The sequence below is a fragment of the Eucalyptus grandis genome, chromosome 5 (genome assembly GCF_016545825.1).
Source record: "Eucalyptus grandis isolate ANBG69807.140 chromosome 5, ASM1654582v1, whole genome shotgun sequence".
NCBI lineage: Eukaryota > Viridiplantae > Streptophyta > Magnoliopsida > Myrtales > Myrtaceae > Eucalyptus > Eucalyptus grandis.
This window is the reverse complement of record NC_052616.1, coordinates 2,768,187-2,786,360: the sequence shown is the minus strand read 5'-3', so window position 1 is coordinate 2,786,360 and position 18,174 is coordinate 2,768,187. Positions and strand designations below refer to the sequence as shown.

The window sequence follows — 18,174 nt, the reverse complement described above, 5'->3', positions numbered from 1 at the left end:
TTCGATTTCCCAATCTGACAAAAAGACCTCCATGATTACAACCAGCGGAATCGAGCACACGGTTGACCTACTTTTTCATGCCAAGAGATAATGCCCCTTCAACGTATCTGGAAATATCAGCTAATCAGGGAGAGTAATGAATGGAACACCGCCAGCCGGTCTCAATGATTGATGCTCTCGCTAGGTTTTTGGTTCTGTAATAAGGACGGTCAACGCCATGATTTGGAAGTTCCGAGAGGGTATGGATTTTTCCCTCCTTTTTTTCGCAAGTTTTTTTTTTTTTTGGTGGGTCATTCCATTTTCATCACGAAATTATTTTACGGGCCATTATGAATCTTGGGTCGTCATAAAAATCGGATCTTTTTTTTTTATGTACAGGGGGCTGATAATTATCGGCCACTAACCCCGCTGCGTACGGTCAACATCGCCATGTTAGGTCCGGCGAGTATTTAACGTGCGTATGGGGCTGGAGCTTTGTGTGGCGGAGAGAGGTCGGCGTTTTTGCGTTAGGTGCCACCCGATTCCACAGAATTGACGGGGGATTAGCAGGTGCACACGACCGCCATGTTTCTACGTGGCGTAGCCCGGCCCTTATTGATGCCCCATGAACCCGATGGGTAATCCTTTCATCCTAAAAGGCGCATCGGAGTAGTCCATGACATATGGATAAGATGGTGATGCGAGCTGCCTAAACTCATAGAAGTCAAAACAAAGTTTTATTAGTAGGGCTCTTTTTGCTCTTTAGAGTTGAAGGCATGGAATTTGACGAAACGAGAACAGAAGGATGGAAATTCGGGATGCTTTTGTGGTGATAGGAGAGGGCAATTAGCATCAGCCATCAAATGAGAGCTAGTAAAATCGAATCCTCAGATCGGGTAAGAGCACCCAAATCTTGATGGAAATTAGGGATGCTTTTGTGGTGATAGGAGAGGGCGATTAGTGTCGGCCATCGAACGAGGGCTAGTGAAATCGAATCCTCGTATCGGGGTGGGAGAACCCGAATCCTCAAATCAGATGGAGGGTACTCGAGAGGATCGAGATCCCCCGGTCACATTTTCTTTCTTTTTCTTTTTTCAAATTCCTTAAATTATACTCGAAGGTTCCAGAATTTTTCTTTAAATACTAATCAGGAGCTGCTGAGCTGTGGGGGGGACCATCCAGCATCTTAAGCTCCTCTTCGCTCGCTCTGTGCGGTTACGAGAATATACACAACTCGGTCCGCGCGATTGGACGGGGTCGATGGGTGCGTCGACGCATGGTGGCCGTCAAAGTAGAGCTTTTAAAGGAAAAGCACCAATCCGTCCTTTCGACCATTTTCTTTTAGGGCGCAAGTTGCCCACTTGCTCATTCATTAAAGCCGGACAATTCAATACCCCTTAACGAGAGAGAGAAGGAGAGAGAAGCAGAGATTCTTTGCCCCATTCTAACGCGTTGTCCTTCTCTCTTTTTTAGCTTACATTCATCGATCCCAGCAAATCAATCTAGAGAGAGAGGAGAGGGACAGAAGGAGGGCCCCCCAGCAATCAACGAGAGAAAGAAGAGAGGGGGTGGCTTTAGGACATGGGACTAAGTTACTTGACTAAAGCCTTATCCGATCCACGTAAGTGTGATCATTGTGTATGTCCATGCTTTAAAGAAAGAGTGTATTTAGATGCTTTGACCTGGTGAGCCCATATAATTAAGAGATAGTGTTGATTGGAAGAAGAAGAGGGACCCTAGATGTAGAAACGTTTGATAAAATTCATCTTACTTGGCATGATAAAACACGACAGCTCGAAATAAGTACTTAGAAAGTGCGTCCGGCAACACTTTATCAAGGGGCTTTGAACATAGCAGCATTTTTGGACCGTTGAAGCCTAAAGTTAATGAATCTTTTTATTCCAATCTTGCCATCACTAATATTTTTGTATTCATCATCTCTCTACAAAGTCAGGGGTCACCAAATCATCACTTGAAACTCACTGTGAGTTCCCAGCTATTGCATGAGGGTGGACAAGATCAAGGCTAGCTTAATCGCACGACGTGGGTCACACATCGACACTAGCCTAGTCACGTGATCTTAGCAATCCACTGCTTGAGCTCACCCCCATTCCAAATTTGCCTCGTCATTTCTCAAATGTGGCTTCTCTGTCTAGGCTCACTTGGCTGTGCATGGACACTCACCAAAGTCGATACTTGCTTATTCCAGATCTACCTTACTGCTATTCCCGGATATGGTTCGCCTATCAAGGCTCGCTCAATTGCATGACAAGGGTCATGGTCGATGCTTGTTGGTCGCTTGAGCTCATCTCAGTCCTAGGCCTACCTCACTACTATTCTCAAATGTGTGTCACCTATTAAGGCTTGCCTGGTTGCACGTCGAGTGTCACTCTCCAAGGTCGAGGCTCACCTAGTCATGCAAACACAACAAGCAATCACCTAAGCTCACATCTATTTTAAATCTACTTTGTCATTGTTCCCAAATATGGCTTCCCTAAGGTCGCACGACCTCAACATCACCTTGCCTACCTGATTTCGGCGACAAGAAGTCACCTGAGGTGCTGAAGGTCGCCGGAGACTTCTTTTTTTTAAGGAAAAAAACTATATGTTTTCTTCCATATGTGTAGTCTATTTGAAACAGTATTTAAATCAAAATTGCTTTTCAATAAACTTTATGATTACGGTCTATCAAACACTATTTGCATTTCTTGAAAACCCTTTAATCTAAAGTTCTTCACATATGGAAAAAGTGCATTTGTGCAAATATTTTTTCCATATGCTTTCTCAAATGCACCCTTAAAACGATATGATCGAAACATAAGGGCGGATACTGAATTGCTCAAACACACAAGGAGAATCTATTGCCCTGATAGAAAACTAATTTCTAGCTGAAACTGAAGATTAGCATCATTTTCCAGATTTGACAAAGGTTCCATTGCCATGTTGGTGTTGATGCCATTCATCGAACAATTTGTTTAGCCAAGAAAAGGGCGAGGGACGCTAGACGAATCGAAGATGATTCTATTTCGGGCATCACTGTGAGAGATCCTATCTATGTCTGCACCGATAGTAAGATGGTCCTAGCCCACTTGGCTCGATGGAGAGAGAGAGGATGTTGAGGAGATCTTATTGCCAATATCCCATACAATGCAGGGACCTCATTCCCTTTGTTCATGAAGAAAGTCTGTTCTTGTTTTATCTACTCAAGCTTTGCCAAAATCATTTCTTGCCTCTGGTTGACAATTTGAGGCCTGTCCTACAAGCATCCATAGACATATTGATGGTCACCATGCTATGCAGCACCATAGCGGTGCAAAAGCTAAAGCAGGCTCGTGCCTTTGGCTACATTAACCCCTTTCTGGTATTATTAACTTCAACCGCGCTTCTAAGTTCTCACATTTTGTTTCCAGGATTTCATTCATCTATTCAAAGATGTATAAAACTGGAAAGCCAACTCCGATCTGAACCGGAGGCTTTTGCATCCCCTCTTTGCATATCATTCATGTGTAAAAAGTGCGAAGCTAAAAAGAAGTATGATGTAAAGATAGGTGGGATATGAATTGATATATGAAAGATACCAAGAGTATAATGAACAAATAAACAGAAGGGTGGATAATCGGAACCAAATGATAGGGATAAAACAAGTATGGACATTAGGGAAAATCTTGGACATTCATCTCCTGTTCTTGCTCTTCCCATCCCTCATCTTTCTCAGATCCTCAAAGCTCCAATCCCTCCTCATCCCGCTACTCCGCACCAGCCTCGCCTCCCCCGAGCCCGCAATCGGCTTCTCACCTAAGGAAGAGGCCGTAGTGCCCCACAGCCGGCGGTGGCCCTTCTTCGCCTTCTTCTTGCGAAGCCCAAGAGGCCCACTTCTAGATCTGTGCTCATAGTATGGTGTGGTAGGCGCGGGTGGCGTGACCAAGGGGCCTGACCAGTTCCTATCTACCAGGACACAACACAAACTGCGAGGCCCTTCTTCATCAATACAGCCATAGTCTAATTCTGTATCTTCCTTTCTCTGGGCTTGGCATGTAAGGCAATTGAGACTCATGGCTACTGAATTTCCCCTTCTTCCCTTCCTCAAAATGCTTACATATTGCCCTTCAAGGACTAGTGCGACAGGGAGGCGTGAGAAAGAGGAACGAGGATTAGTAATGCATGGTCACGTTGAGAGTTTATAATGGGGTTCAGAGAAGAGATGGAAATTCTGCAGATGGTTATAATGGTGGTGGTGGCGATGGAGATAATTCTGCCGATGGTTAAAAGAAGCAAAAAGCTACCGTGGTTTTGGCTGGAGATAATTCAGCATATTGACCGAGCGATTCTACGTGAATGGGGGAGAGAGGTCAAATGAGGATTTGACAGCTGCAAACAGGCTCTTTTGTCAAAAGTTGCAAGGTCTAATTATGGACCTGAAGTCAAAGTTGCCACTCTGGATTGGAAGGTAACAAATAGCATCCTCTGATTAAAGGGTTTTCACCATTCAAAATTCTCTTTTCTTTTTGTCGTTTTTGTGAATACCGGTTGTGAAGAAGTTGCTGAATAAAAACCGAATTTTATTTTTGCTTTCTGGATGCATTCCTTGAGACAAGGTCAAGAGAGATAAAAAGATCGAGCTTTTAAAAGTTGCTGGTCAACAGAGAGACATGTAATTAGCAAACTGAAATTATCCAAGAGATGATTCAGCATATGGAAATGGTGAGGCAGGCTGAGAATGCATTCTCTATACATGAAGGAATGGTGAGAATAGCAGAATGTAAAAGACATAAGAAAATTTTTAGCAGCAAACATTTGAATACTCCATTTTCCACAAGAAGGTTGAGAACTTGATTAGGCTTGATGAGACATCTAAGCGAAAAAGATCAAATCATAGCACATAAAATGCCCACGTGGGCCCATCGCAGCGAAGCTTTCTTAGAGCTTGTGTGAATGCCTACGCATGATGTTTGGTAGACTGTCTCCCTTTTCTGACCGAAAAAATTACTTTTCTTTTAGCATTACTCGTTTGCCAGAGACGTTATATGCATTACCCGCATGGCAAGAGGGAAGTGGAACGAAACGTGACACGAAAATGATGAATGATCTGTGCAAAGCATGTTTAGTAGTTCTTGGATCGTTTTAGTTCTTTCGAAGATTGCGGTCCTCTTTGATGTATTCGTTGCTGATGTTCTTGCTATGAGACTTTTCAAATGCTTTCTGATAGTCTGCATATCATCAGGAGACCCTCTGAAGGAATCAGTTTCCATGAGCTATATAAACATATTCATTTCGCTGGCTGATCCGCCATTAGCGATAACAGTTCCAAAGGCAACAGAAAAAAGAAAAACTTCGAAAGGGATCAGAAAAGCAGGTTCCAAAGTTGCAAGCTTTATTCTCTTGTGATTTGAAATGGACGGACAAAGGCAAAAGAAACAACAGGAACTCGACCCCGACGAATTGTTTAGTCGGAGAATTACCGCCCAAATGTTCTGCTCAACTTTGTCTAGAAGAATCATGAATTATATGCATGAATCTCTATAAACTTTATCAAGAATATATTGTAACCCGATAAAGTTGAGGATCAATCAAATGACAGAATCGTTTACCTTCTTGCAAAAAAGATTCCCGCGAAGCATTGCACCGATCCCTTTCTCTGCTCTCCGCCTCATCCTTTTCTGTCATATCAATTAACCTTTAAAAGTCACTTGATTTTGCAGGAAAGTTTTTGCAGATTATTCACCTCCCGCTCGGTCAACGGATGCTATTTTTCGCTCGATATTCTTCGCAGCTGTCTCAGTTTTTATTTTACGTTGTTTTTTTTTTTTCAGATTTTCTTTGCATTCCTATGATGTTATGGGAACCTTACATCTGCCACCCCAAACAATATTCTGACAAAGTTTTATAGGACCAAAGATAAAGACACCTCCCCCAGCTTAGAAAACTGCATGAGAAAGCGGAAAAAATCACGATAATTTCTGAACCACAAGAGAAAAGAAATAAAGAAAGAAAGGCACAGATCAGCCGATGCCACTTTTTAAGCAAGTGGAAGGAGTATTTTAGCTCAAGCACAGGAGAAACTTAAAAAGGAAGCACTCACCCACCTACTCTTTTCTTTTGGACTTTTCAGCGACGATCTTTTGGTGGGTTTTTTGTCCTTTTCCCTTTCCTCCTCTCGAGCTGAATCGATCGGCTTTCGAGTGGCCCATATCAGTGGCAGGCATTTTTCACGTTTCCAATTCTTTAATTTTTACCATCACGAGCGTGTGCGCGCCACCGCTCGAGCCTGGATGCTTCTGCGCAGGAGAGACATCTCCATCCAAAATTATTCAAAAGATACGTTAAGATCTCATTTTCAAGACATGAATGTTCTAGGTCGTGCCGCCTCTCGCTGTCGAACGACTCATCATGATGCCGAGCGAGTGTCGCAACCGCACATGCTCGAATGACTTTCCCAAACCGATCCACGCATGTCTGGCCTAAACGAAATATGAGGCCGAGGCAAAGCAGAACCGGGGCATTTGCGAAGCAAAGAGCATCCTGCTTCCCTCTGCCATTGCTATAAAAAGCTCTGTGGCAGGAATTTCTTCCCTCGTTGTGGCCAAACCAGAGTGATTAAAATCTGATGCAGATGGATGAGACAAGAACAGTATATATTTGCAAACAGAAGAACCCAGGTTTCGTGACAGAACAAGAACCACAGCATACATGCCTGAAGCCTCAATGTCGTTATAAGACCCGAATACCGAACATCTATATACATAGGAAGACAAGGTAGACAATCGACCCGACGACAAAATGCTACTAACTCGATCAGGAGCTGTTTTATCTTCAACAACAATTCCACCTTGTTTCATATCCTCTCAGTGCTCCACAATCGAAAGTACCTAATAAGAAACACTAGCAGGCTACACTAAGAACTACAAGAGGAACAAACAGCATATGGCAGCTCTTGCTTCAGAACTTGCTGTGCCGGGAGCCTTAAAATATCCCAGCCCCTGATTATTCGCGTCGACAATTCAAACATCGGCAAGCTCTTTTTATACAGTTTAATTACCATCACTCCCTCTTCTACTTCTGATGGGCTTATCCTATTTTGGACGACAACGCCAGCCTTAGCTGTTCCTGTGTGTAAAAACGACCACTCATCTTCACGGTCGCCTGTTGGATCATCAAGTCATTCACCACGGAGACGCTGGCATGATGCACGTCAAGATCCAACTCCATTAGGGCTTGCATTAGCTTCGCAGCAGGGTGGTTCTTCTTGCTGCTTTGAATCCGTATCATCACATCCCATCCGATTATCTTCACGTCCACGTCCAATTCTATCAACTTGGCACCGTGATTGCTCGAGATACTGAGATCTTTATCGCTCTGGGGCAGAGCAGACCGAGAGTCTTTATTCGTTAATTCCTTCTTCAAGGATTCCATTTGCTTCTGCAGATTCTCCTTGTCAGATTCCGTGGTCTGGAGCTTCGAGTTCAGCTCCTTGATGTACGCTATCGCGTCGCCAAGAAGTGACGCTTTGTCCATCTTGGAAACATTAGGAACCACGGCCCGGAGCGCGTAAAACCGCTGGTTAAGCTTCTCCCTCCTCTGCCTCTCGGCCTCAACGTGATTCAATGGCTCCTCTCGGCCATTAGCAGGTTTCCTACCTCGCTTTCGCGGCCTTTTCTCCGGCTCAATGACCCTGCTACTATCAGCTTCCTTCACGACGGACGCTTCGAGATCTGAATGATCAGAATCCCCCGCGCCTCCGCTCGATTTCACCATCCCCGAGGACGGCAAAACCACGCCTGAGGTGAACGAGAGCATCCCTTCTTCGTTGCTACCGCGCGAAGTAGGCGACCTCCTCTTCTTACTTTCTTCCACTGCCGTGAGCTGCGATTGACCAGAATACAGATTCCCATTTCCGTTGCAAGAAACCCTCTTGCTCTCACCAAAACTCAAGATTTCGCCGGATTCGGGCTTCATGGGATGTGAATTCCCGTTTCTCGCGCTGCTGCCATCGAACCCGAACTCGGAGAAGTTCAACTCGCGGGTGAAGAAGCTCTGGCCCTGCATCTGCTGATTGCTCTGCGGGTAATTGTGGCGAGGATTGTCCCGATGGATCGCGGTCGGCTTCTCGCCCATGCTACTCAAGACATGATTATTCTCGAGTTGAATCGATTTAGACCCATGATTGCTACCGTTATAATTCGAAGAACCCGTGACGGCGGCCGCCCCGGCGACGGCGCTGTCCTTGACCTCGACCGTGCCCGCCGGATCATTGAGCCAGAGCGAAGAAGGATCGCTCTCGCCCTGATCGTTACCATTCCCACCAAACCCTAACTCCATCCCACCAGTGAAATTGAACAAATTCCTGACCTTGTTCAGCAGATCTGGGCTATGGTAGATCGGCTCCGTGGAGCCCAATTCGACGACCCCGCCGATCACGGGGACGCAGACCATGGTGTTGAGCCCGAAAATCCGCGCCTGCTTCGCCCTCTCGCAGCCGCAGTCGGCGAGGCGGTCCCCGCCCGACACCCAAAGCGGGGTCGACCCGTACAGGGCCTGGCCGGGCAAGCTGCCGTCGTTGCCGAAGGACTGCGTCATGGAGACGAGGAAGAACCACTCGGTGTCGGTGACCTCCTCGTCGACGGCGTCGTCGGGGGCGGCGGCGGCGGAGGAGGGCCCGGCGATGAGGGAGTTGAGCTCGCGGAGCACGCGCTTCCGGTGCTCCTGCTCGGCCGCGGAGGAGGCGCTGATCTTGGCCTTCCCCTTGGACTTATCCTCCTCGCCCTTGTAGTAGCCGTCGCCCCAGCCGAGGACGGGCACCGGCGGCGACGCCGAGGAGGCCGCGGGTGGGGCGGCGGCGGGGCCGGGGTAGCCGTCGAAGGAGGACTGCCAGAAGATGGCGTAGGTCCAGGGGTAGCGGGAGGTGGAGTCGATGAGGGTCTGGAGGCGGTGCTGGAGGGTGTCCTGGTTGAAGGCGGCGGCGGCGGCGGCGGCGGCGGCGGAGGAGGTGGCGGAGGAGGAGGGCGGCTGCGGCTGCGGCTGCGGCTGCTGGGGCGGCGGCTGCTGGTGGTGGGGGAGAGGGAGGGGAGGGGTGGAGATGGGGGAGGAGGGGGCGGCCAGAAGGAGGAGAGGTCGGAGGACATGAAGGCCTCCATCATGGACGCGTTGTCGTCGCTCCACAGGTTCATGCTCGGCGTCAACCTGTAGTCGCTCATTCCATACGACTCTCTTCTCCCCCTCTCCTCTCCGACGGGAAAGAGCTAGAGAGAGAAACTAAGGGTTGCAGCAGCTGGAGTTGCAGAAGATGGAGAATGGAGAATGGAGAAAGATGGAGAAGATGGAGAAGAGAGAGAAAGTTAGAGAGAGAGTTTTGGAGTGAAGGGAGGGGGGGGGAGGTTAGTTGAGTTCGTAGGATTGGTCGCCGATTAAATCGAAAAGCCGGCGTTGGGTTTGCCCGCGTTCGTTACTTTCCCACTCTTTTTTACTTTTTTACTTTTTTACTTTTTTACTGTCCTCGCGTTGTGCTGCTGCTGCCGCTCCTTCATCTTCTTCTTCCCATTTTTTCTCCTTTTTCTTTCTGGGATCCTTCTTCTTGCTCTCTCGTTTTTGGTAAAAGATGAATTATCTCCGCAAAAGCAAAATATCTGGTTTGGCAAACGTGGCAGCCCTGGAATTTTCATATGGAAAATTTCACCTTGATTTTCATTAATTTTATCCCCAAAAAAGGCCCTCATTTTCTCTGCGAAACTTCACATTCCAAACCTTTTAATTTAGCCTTTTTCCTATGGTCGACTCGATCCAAAACTCTTCTTGAAACGTCCATTTGGAAACAGTGAGCGAATATGATAAAAGCATAGATGGCAATGGTAATTGAATGCCGAGAATATCTTTTGCTTCTTGAAATCCAGGCAATTTAGTTTGGGAATTTTCTTTTTTCCCCTTTTGAAAATATTTGTAGTTAATGAAGAAAATCTCCCCCACATTCTCCCCGCTTCCCCTGTGAGGTGAGAGTTGAGATGGGGTATTTCTATAGATGGAACTTTTGCAATTGTAGCAAGATCATGACCGTTAATTCTTGCATTTTGCATGCGAAACATAACAACTTAAGTCCTAAAAGCAGTTTACATAACGAACCACCCCCCCAAAAAGAAAACTCCTCAATCTCTTTTCGTATTGGCAACAATCGGGTACTAAATCTCATCCGTTACGCATTAATTTTTACAAAGCAAAGGGGAAATTAGTGACAAATCCATACAAAAAAAAATTAGTTTAGAGTGACCTTACTTTTTGACTTTCCTCTTTTTGTAAATTTCACGGTAAGTGCACTTCGACTTCTTCTTTTTTTTATATAATTTTCAACATCTGAAACTTTCATAATATATACAAACATTGACCCATTAATTTATTTATACTTTTTGTCATAATTTTTAAAACTCTAACCCTCTTCTTGATTTTGACGAGGAAATAAAAAGGTCAATGAGTCCACCACAAACGACCCCTTTAGCATCATTAATCTTGATGTACATTCGTGTGAAAAAAAATCACCGACCAAAAAAAAAAAAATCATGTGAAAATATCTTAATGGAGTCCATGGGCACTTTCTAATTATCTCTAGTTTGATAATATAACGTCAATCAATTTTAGTTCCCTAGGCTGTTATGTGGAAAAATTGGCAGCATGGTCCAACTAACCACTAGTCACCTTGACTCGAGTTAAGCCCTTTCCCCTTAAACTCTAGTTTGATAATTCCTGTGGGAGAAAAAAAAAAATCAGATTAAGACAATAACAGTTCACGAATATATACCCGAGTTAATTAATTAATCACTATTAATTAAATAAACGATACGTGTGGGGACAATTGCAAAAGGTTAGGGACGAGTACACATCAAGAGGGACCATTCGAATCCAGACCCTCGATCGGCTCATCCAACCTCCGTCCGATTCTCGCAACGTTTAATCAATAAATTAATAAGTTAATTAATTAGACGCTAAGCAAGTAGTTTCGGGGGATATGTATTTTTTAATTTTTTGGGAAGAAAAAAAATGGCAATTATATTGGAGCACGTTTTGCTTGATGCGCGTGGGGAAATGACGACAACGTTTGTTGTCTTTTTCTTTTTGAACCTACGTTTTTGTGGGGGCACGTGGTTGAAACCGCTTTCCCATGTGATCAAACGCCCCACCACCACCACCTCATATTTTATAACGATATATCTGCTTTTGTCCTCTTCTGTTTTCAGCCCTATCCCTTCAAACAAAAAAAAAAACAGCCAATTATAAATTTGGTCCCCATTCTACCTTATATTTTTTTAGTTAAAATAAAAATTCTAGCTTTAAGTTCAATTGCAAATCTATCTCAAACTTATTTTTATCTTGAAAAACCCACCAAAATCTATCCCGTTAGCCATCCATTCAAAAATCACCATTAGCTGTCCCTAATCTCCTTAATTTTCGTATCAAAAAAGGGTTTCATTTCCACATCACTAACATGGGAATGCCATGACAAATAACAAATTGTGATTTTTGGACAGAGGATTTTTTTTTTTTTGTCAAAGGACAGAGGGTTTAGCAAGTGCAAATTTGAGATTAAATTGAAAGTTTATGACTTTACTCTTAAAAAGAAAAGAGTTCTTGGTAGATTTAGGACTAGAGTTAAATTTTGTGATTTTTTTAGACCAAAAAAAAAAGTTTGGGGCATATTATGTACTAGACCTATAATTTATGGGTTTTATTTAGACAAAATAAAATTCACGACAAAATTTTGACTTAACTTAAAGTTTAGGGATTATTAGGGAATTAGGCATTTTGTTTTCTGCATTCAACAAAATCTTAGTTTGCTAAAATGTCCTTGAACTTTTCTGAATTTCAGGCATACCTCGATTATTTTCTTACAAATGTTTACCACATGATTACCAAGCTTATACATTAGACGAATTTCATGTTGGTCTCCATTCTTTACCAACTAAGGTTAGTCCGGATGCACTGCATCGTCTGGATGCATTGCATCGGAAATATGCAAATAGCTAGCCAATTACCGATCGAATCACAACACGTCGATTAAAAAAAAAAAATTGCTGATTAGAAAAGGATGACCCGATAAATAGTTGTAACAAAGTTTATTTTTGCTGTACATGTTTAATGTAATTCGTGGCGCACCCAATCGGATAATTCAAGAGAGGAAGAATGCTTGATGAAGCTAAGCTTGTCTGTTCGTAGAGAACTCAATTCACATAGAGGAAATCGTGTGGAATTGTTAGCCGCAAGTTCGCTAATTTCAAAAGGAAGCATCTCGTAGAGTTGTCGTGACTGAAAAAATAATAATAATAATAGTCAACATGATCCAATTCGATATGATTGATTATTAAATTTTATAGGCTTTAATTAGTGTTTCAAAATATTAGTGAATTATTTTGCCAAGTATTATCACATTTTTAAAAGGAATAATGACACAAGTGATTTTTAAGCTCAAGCTAAATGTTCAACGTGGTCCATAAATTTTTAATTTGTTCAATACAATTATTGAATTATAGTTTAATATGTAATGTGATTCATAAATTTTCAAATCATTCAATGTATTCCATAAGCTTTTGGTATATATTCAATTTAATCCTTTAACTATATGAAAATATTAAATGTTGTCATTTCATTAATTCAAATTCAATATCAATCCATAAACTAAATTAAATATGTACCAAAAGTTTACAAATCACATTAAACAAATCGAAAATTTAAAGATGACATTGTATGGTAAATTAAAGTCAAGAGACCACATTGGAAAAATTAAGAATTTAGAGATCATATCTTAAATTAAATTTTAAATTTGAGGATTCTCTTGTTTTAAAAATGGGGTGATTGCAGAATGAATGGACCGGGTCGCTTGTGCTTTATTGGAACCTAATCATGATAATTGTGCTTTTTCCTTTGCTAAGTGGACGAAAAGGCAGTGTCGGCAAAATACCATAGAGGGTTTCGCGGCTTAGCGACAAAATCCATATGATTACCACTTTAAAATTTATATTTATTTTCATTTATAAATAATCAAATCATATGACTCGTTTTTAGTTTGTCTAAACATTCCTCGGTTCAGAGATTTCTTTTGATCACATCTGATAATAGATGCTTAATTAACATCATTCTTTTTAAATCACATCTGTCATGTCTAAACCGCCGGCTAATTTTATTTTGTTTTTGTTCTATTGCTCCATAAGACAAGAGAAGCACGTTTCGGTATTAATATTTAAAGACAAAGGAAGCAATAATTATATAATACATTTTCCATCGCATAAACTTTTAAAAAGACAAAATATTTTTATTAGATCCACCGTTAGTGTAGAGGATTTTTGACACATGCAAAGAAGCTAGTAGCATTCCGTGAATTCTAGGGCAACACACATTAAAACCTAGATGAATTAGTGCACTTTGGTAATCCATAAACCTATCACTTTTTTTTTTTTTCTTTTTTTTGTTCATAAAAAAAGTTTGGAATAGGTTAAGAACCTCATTGTTATTGAAATATTCGTTTTAAGGCTCTATCGAAGCACCCATTGCCCACTGAATATAAAATGAGAAGTCCCATATTGGCAATACACCGTTGTCCTTAGCAAATTAAACTAACCAAGGTTTCCTAAAATCGAAAATAACCTAAAGAATCCCACCTATGACTTTCAACTTATAAATCAAATCCTGGACCACCTGATCAACAACCTCATTGGTTCATAATCTTATCACTCACAGGACGAACTATTGAAAAAAGGAAAAAAAAAAACAACAATTTCGAGACAACAATATCTTTTGTGTCATCTCGAAGAAGAAGAGGAAAACATATGTTCTTTTGCACTCTAATTTCTACTTTCAAGAGAATAAATTATGCTTAATTTTTTAATAACTGATTTTACCTATGATTGCCGAAAAAGTGATCCTATACAAAAAGTAGTTCACTTCTTTACTTTAGAAAGTGTTTTTACATAAATGTAAATAAATAGCTTCGAAAATATACCGAAACACATTGATTGGTGCCGCATGGAATCAAATGACTTCAATAATCAAATAGATTACTTATTTATTCTTCTTCTTTTGCATGTGACTGGATGGGATAGATGGTAGATTTGTCATTTACTTTAAAAGTATACTCTTATCACATATCATTAGCCATGTGGACAACACTCATACTTATCTTGCAATTATGTAATACGAGAATCGAATGATAATGAAGTGTTATTATATTCCAACTTTTGGATCTACCTCCTCTAAGTCCTTAGCAGCCCATATTCATCTCAATAAATTTTTTTAATTGCGTGCTTCCGTCTTCTTTCCCATTATTTATAAAAAGTGAGCTGGCGGTTCAGACACGGGATATCATTATTACACAATCAAACATCCAAATCGAAATCGCAATTGCCCAATTGCAAGATCAGAGCTTTTTACCAACCGAGTTTTATTTCCTCTCGAACCAAGTGGAGCGTGCACGAAGGGAGCCGGATGCTTCTTTTACTCTTCGTTGAATTTTTCGAAACATAGTCTCGGTTCCCTGGATTTCCCCTGGTACGGTCTTGTCCAAGTGTAAAGTCAAAGGAAACTGCATGTGCTCTCAATATGTCACATTACAGCATCTTCAGGTGCTGACTATTTTAGCTGACGCGTCACCCAAATCATTACCTTCCTTGGGCTTTTCAAAGTGTGGAAAACAAACAGGTCACGCTTTATTACATGCATTGCACCGCACGCTAAAACCAAGCGCCAAATCAGGGTGCGCTTTCAGACGCCACGGCCATTCGGAATCCGCCTCTCTCGGCGCTGCGACACAATCGGTCACGTCGACACCGCACCTCCTCGACACCCGTACCCTCGTAGGGCGGCGGCGACGACCAATCAGATCAGGGATTTTGCCTTCGTCACAGTCCGACGTGAAATTTCGAAAGCAGCCATAGCAACGAAAGTAAAACTTACACGGCTTCGACAGCGGGGCGAAATCTCGACACCGTGCAATGAACCCTCTCTCGATTGATTCTTACTGAATTGCCTAAGTAATCCTTTCAGTCGACCATCTTAAAAGGATATCGACCAGTGTCGGGGGAAATAATATAACTCGAGCAAGGACTTTGCGCAATAACTCCAAAATGGTTATGACTTTCATATTCAGGGGGGCAAAATTACGAAACTGCCCTTCGCTGGCGGCCGCCCGCCCATCCCTCCGTCGCTTGCGGTTGTGGTCCAAACGGTATTATGTGGCGACACCGACGCGGCGTGGCTCTATATGGCGACGGGCCCGGGGGGGGGGCCTCACCGGAAGCGCAGGGGCACCCGTCGGCGGGGCCCACCCCTGGTCTGTCCGTATGATAGGGCTTAACTCTACCCGGAAAACAGAAGAAGAAGAAATTAAGGAAAATAGGAACGACAAAGGGGGACGATTGACAGAAAAATAAACGTGCACGCATGTGGGAGTGGGGTCCTAATTTTAATATAAAATATATTTATAAAAATAATTAAATATGTGTATAAAATTTCCCCACTCGATGGACGGCAGATGCACGTGATTCATACCCTTCCAGCGGCATCCGCAAACTTTGCAACGTCGGCGGTGACGTCGGCCCCGCCGGGCTGGCCGCACGACCGCGTTCATGCCTATCCAACAAACCCCAGAAAAAGCCGCCGCGCTGTTCCCGCCCCCATAAGCCCGCCATTTTTGACCTTGACTGGTCCTGGTCCGAGTCTCGCCGCGGAGGATTGGCCGGCCGGTGGTCGGTCGGGGCGAATCGATTTTTCGCCGTTTCGAGGCTCGTGCCGACTTCACCGAGCCACATCATGGATGCACCAACCCGCATGATAATTCCATAGCAGATTCGCCCGGAAGGTCTCGTTTCCCATTCGAATACTAATCCTCACGCGTATGTTCAAATATTTGGATAATAAATCACGTCTTCTTCTAGTTGCGAATAGATCCAAACGAGGAGGAGGGACGAGACTAAGATATCGGAATCTAAAGCCGACATCAACGCAAGGGGGGCCGCGAAAGCAATGGCGTCCTGTGGGCGTGGTCCAAAATTGACAAGTTTCTGATAATGGAATGGGCAAAAAGCAGAGAGGGTCAAGGCGAGTCGTGCGTGGCCAGAAAAGGGGAGGGGGGAGGGGGCGACAGGACTCGGGAATCTCTCGAAGATGGAAGCGCCCCCCGCGTTGGCCCACGGACAAACCCAAGCACCACGTGATCATCGAGGGGGAGGGGGCGATGGTACAAAAATCGAGTCAGCGGGACGAGGGAGATGCATGAATCCGTCCCCGATTCCCAGACGCCCGGATCGAAGTGCGGCCCGGGGCCACCTTCCGTCCATGGATTCTGCATCAGTCCAACGCAACGCCCGCTTTCGTTCGTGCTTCATGTTTTTTGGGGGGTTAACGACGCGGAGAAATCCTGAGCTGACTTACTGTAAAAAAGATATCTCCAATTAATGCATTTACAGATTATAAACATACAAACGAAGGGTGTTGATTTCACGACTTTACAAATTGTAAAATATCGGCGATCTAGAAGGAAAGTTTATAATTTCTTTCCTATGCTTTTTGAGCACATTGAATTTGTCCCTGACCAATGCCCCGAAGATGGTAGCGGTCATCACAATGATGGGAGTGGTCGATGTGGTTATTTTTTTTTATTTTTTTTTACAACTCGGTAGGTGGCGGGTGCGAATCCATAACGAGGAAAAGAAATTTACTGTGAATGTGGAGGAATAAGTGGGCGAACTGACAATATCGCTCGTCAAAAGTAGTGTCGGCAATTTCGATGCGACCCATTCACAGCTGCCTACCGAACATGATTAAATGAATCGGGATCCAATCTAAAGCGACATCTTTTATATAATCGATACAGTGTCATGAGAGAAAAATGTATATTGGCCGTAATCGATACAGTGTCATGAGAGCGGTCGATGTGGCTTTTTTTTTTTTTTTTTTTTCCTACAATGCGGCAAGTGGTGAGTACGAATCTATAATGGAAAAAAGAAATTTACTGTGGATGTGAAGGAATAAGTGGGCGAGTTGATAATATCGATAGTGAAAAGTAGAGCCAACAATTTTTGATGCGATGCGTTTGCACCTGTCACACATGATTAAATGTATTGGGATTCGACCAAAAGTGATTCTTTTCATTGTCGAACTGGTTGTAATCGATACATGTTTTCCCTCATGTTATGTATAGTTAATACATTAGGAAATAGTGATTTATTTTTAGTAACCATGATTGCGAGGAGTCTAAACACGCAAAGAGAGTTATCAACAGCCAAATGATGATGGTGGGCAACCTTGACCTTGCATTTGAATTACCAGCACGTGATTCTAATTTCGATCAACCTCCAGGTTGTCCCTTGTCGGAGGCGTCCGACGTGGCACCGACACTTCACTTTCAACAACGTCCGTGCACTTGTCATCATTCGATTTTTACTTTAAAGTTAAAATGCACATCAAGGTAACAACCGCGAGGTTAAAATGCACGTCAAGGTTAAAATGTCCTGTCATTATTTTAACCTCAAAGTAAAAAAAAAAAGATACAATGATGACAAGGCGATAATAAAGTGCCATGCGATGTCTATATTAAAGAAATAAAGAAATATAAAGCTTCGCTTCGAGATTAATGCAATTCATATGATATTATGTTTTTGGAGGTTTAGTGATTAGAGGGCGTTCAAATCAATTTTTGCGCTCCTCATCCAGCTCATAGAGCACTTTGACACAAAAAAAAAAAAAAAAAAAAAACCAGTTCATAAAGCACATTCTCAAATTGACCTAACAAGTTAAACTATAAAATTCAGTACAAAACATGAGATCTGTTAATGAATTTCAAGGACAATATCCATTGCAAAATGGCAAAAGTATGGATATTTATAGAGATGCCCAATGGGTGGATGGAATCCATCGGGCTTGCAATCGAACTGTATTCCATTACCCATGTGGCTCGTTCTTTCTTAATCAAGCATAAATTAGGCCTTGCTTTGAGCGGAAGGGTCTTTCCTATATTGAACTCTATCATAAGTTCAACCTAGTTTTTTTTTTTTTTTTTTTGGGTCGAAAAGTTCGACCTAGTTGGCACTAGGATGTAATGCAAATGGTTTTGTCAAAGGAATCTTTCGCAAAACCTCATGATTATGGCCGGTTAGCCTTATCGTCGTGGGTCGTACGTTGTCCTGCTCGATCGAAGCTGCATGACCTGTCACTGTCAGGTCGGGGACT

The 18,174-nt window shown here is 43.0% G+C and overlaps 2 protein-coding genes across 2 annotated transcripts; both read right to left on the bottom strand.

Annotated features, from left to right (window-relative positions):
• Window positions 1-3,652: 3,652 nt before the first annotated feature.
• LOC104443548 lies at window positions 3,653-4,033 on the bottom strand. The gene has a single exon (XM_039312807.1). The coding sequence runs from the start codon at window positions 4,031-4,033 to the stop codon at window positions 3,653-3,655; it is 381 nt and encodes a 126-aa protein (XP_039168741.1).
• A 2,561-nt stretch (window positions 4,034-6,594) lies between these two features.
• Window positions 6,595-9,359, bottom strand: LOC104445939 (transcription factor MYC2). Its single transcript, XM_039311798.1, has 2 exons — window positions 8,981-9,359; window positions 6,595-8,933 (listed from the first exon to the last, which is right to left on the bottom strand). The coding sequence occupies exons 1-2, from the start codon at window positions 9,168-9,170 to the stop codon at window positions 7,045-7,047; spliced, it is 2,079 nt and encodes a 692-aa protein (XP_039167732.1). The 5' UTR covers window positions 9,171-9,359; the 3' UTR covers window positions 6,595-7,044.
• Window positions 9,360-18,174: the final 8,815 nt, after the last annotated feature.

What these genes read in the sequence shown, in the direction of transcription:
- LOC104443548 (XM_039312807.1), bottom strand. Translation starts at nt 4,033, where the DNA reads ATGAGTCTCAATTGCCTTACATGCCAAGCCCAGAGAAAGGAAGATACA.
- LOC104445939 (XM_039311798.1), bottom strand. Translation starts at nt 9,170, where the DNA reads ATGAGCGACTACAGGTTGACGCCGAGCATGAACCTGTGGAGCGACGAC. An exon ending in CCGCAGCCGCAGCCGCAGCC is followed by an intron (nt 8,934 to 8,980) that starts GCCCTCCTCCTC and finishes CCGCCGCCGCCG; the next exon opens with CCGCCTTCAACCAGGACACC.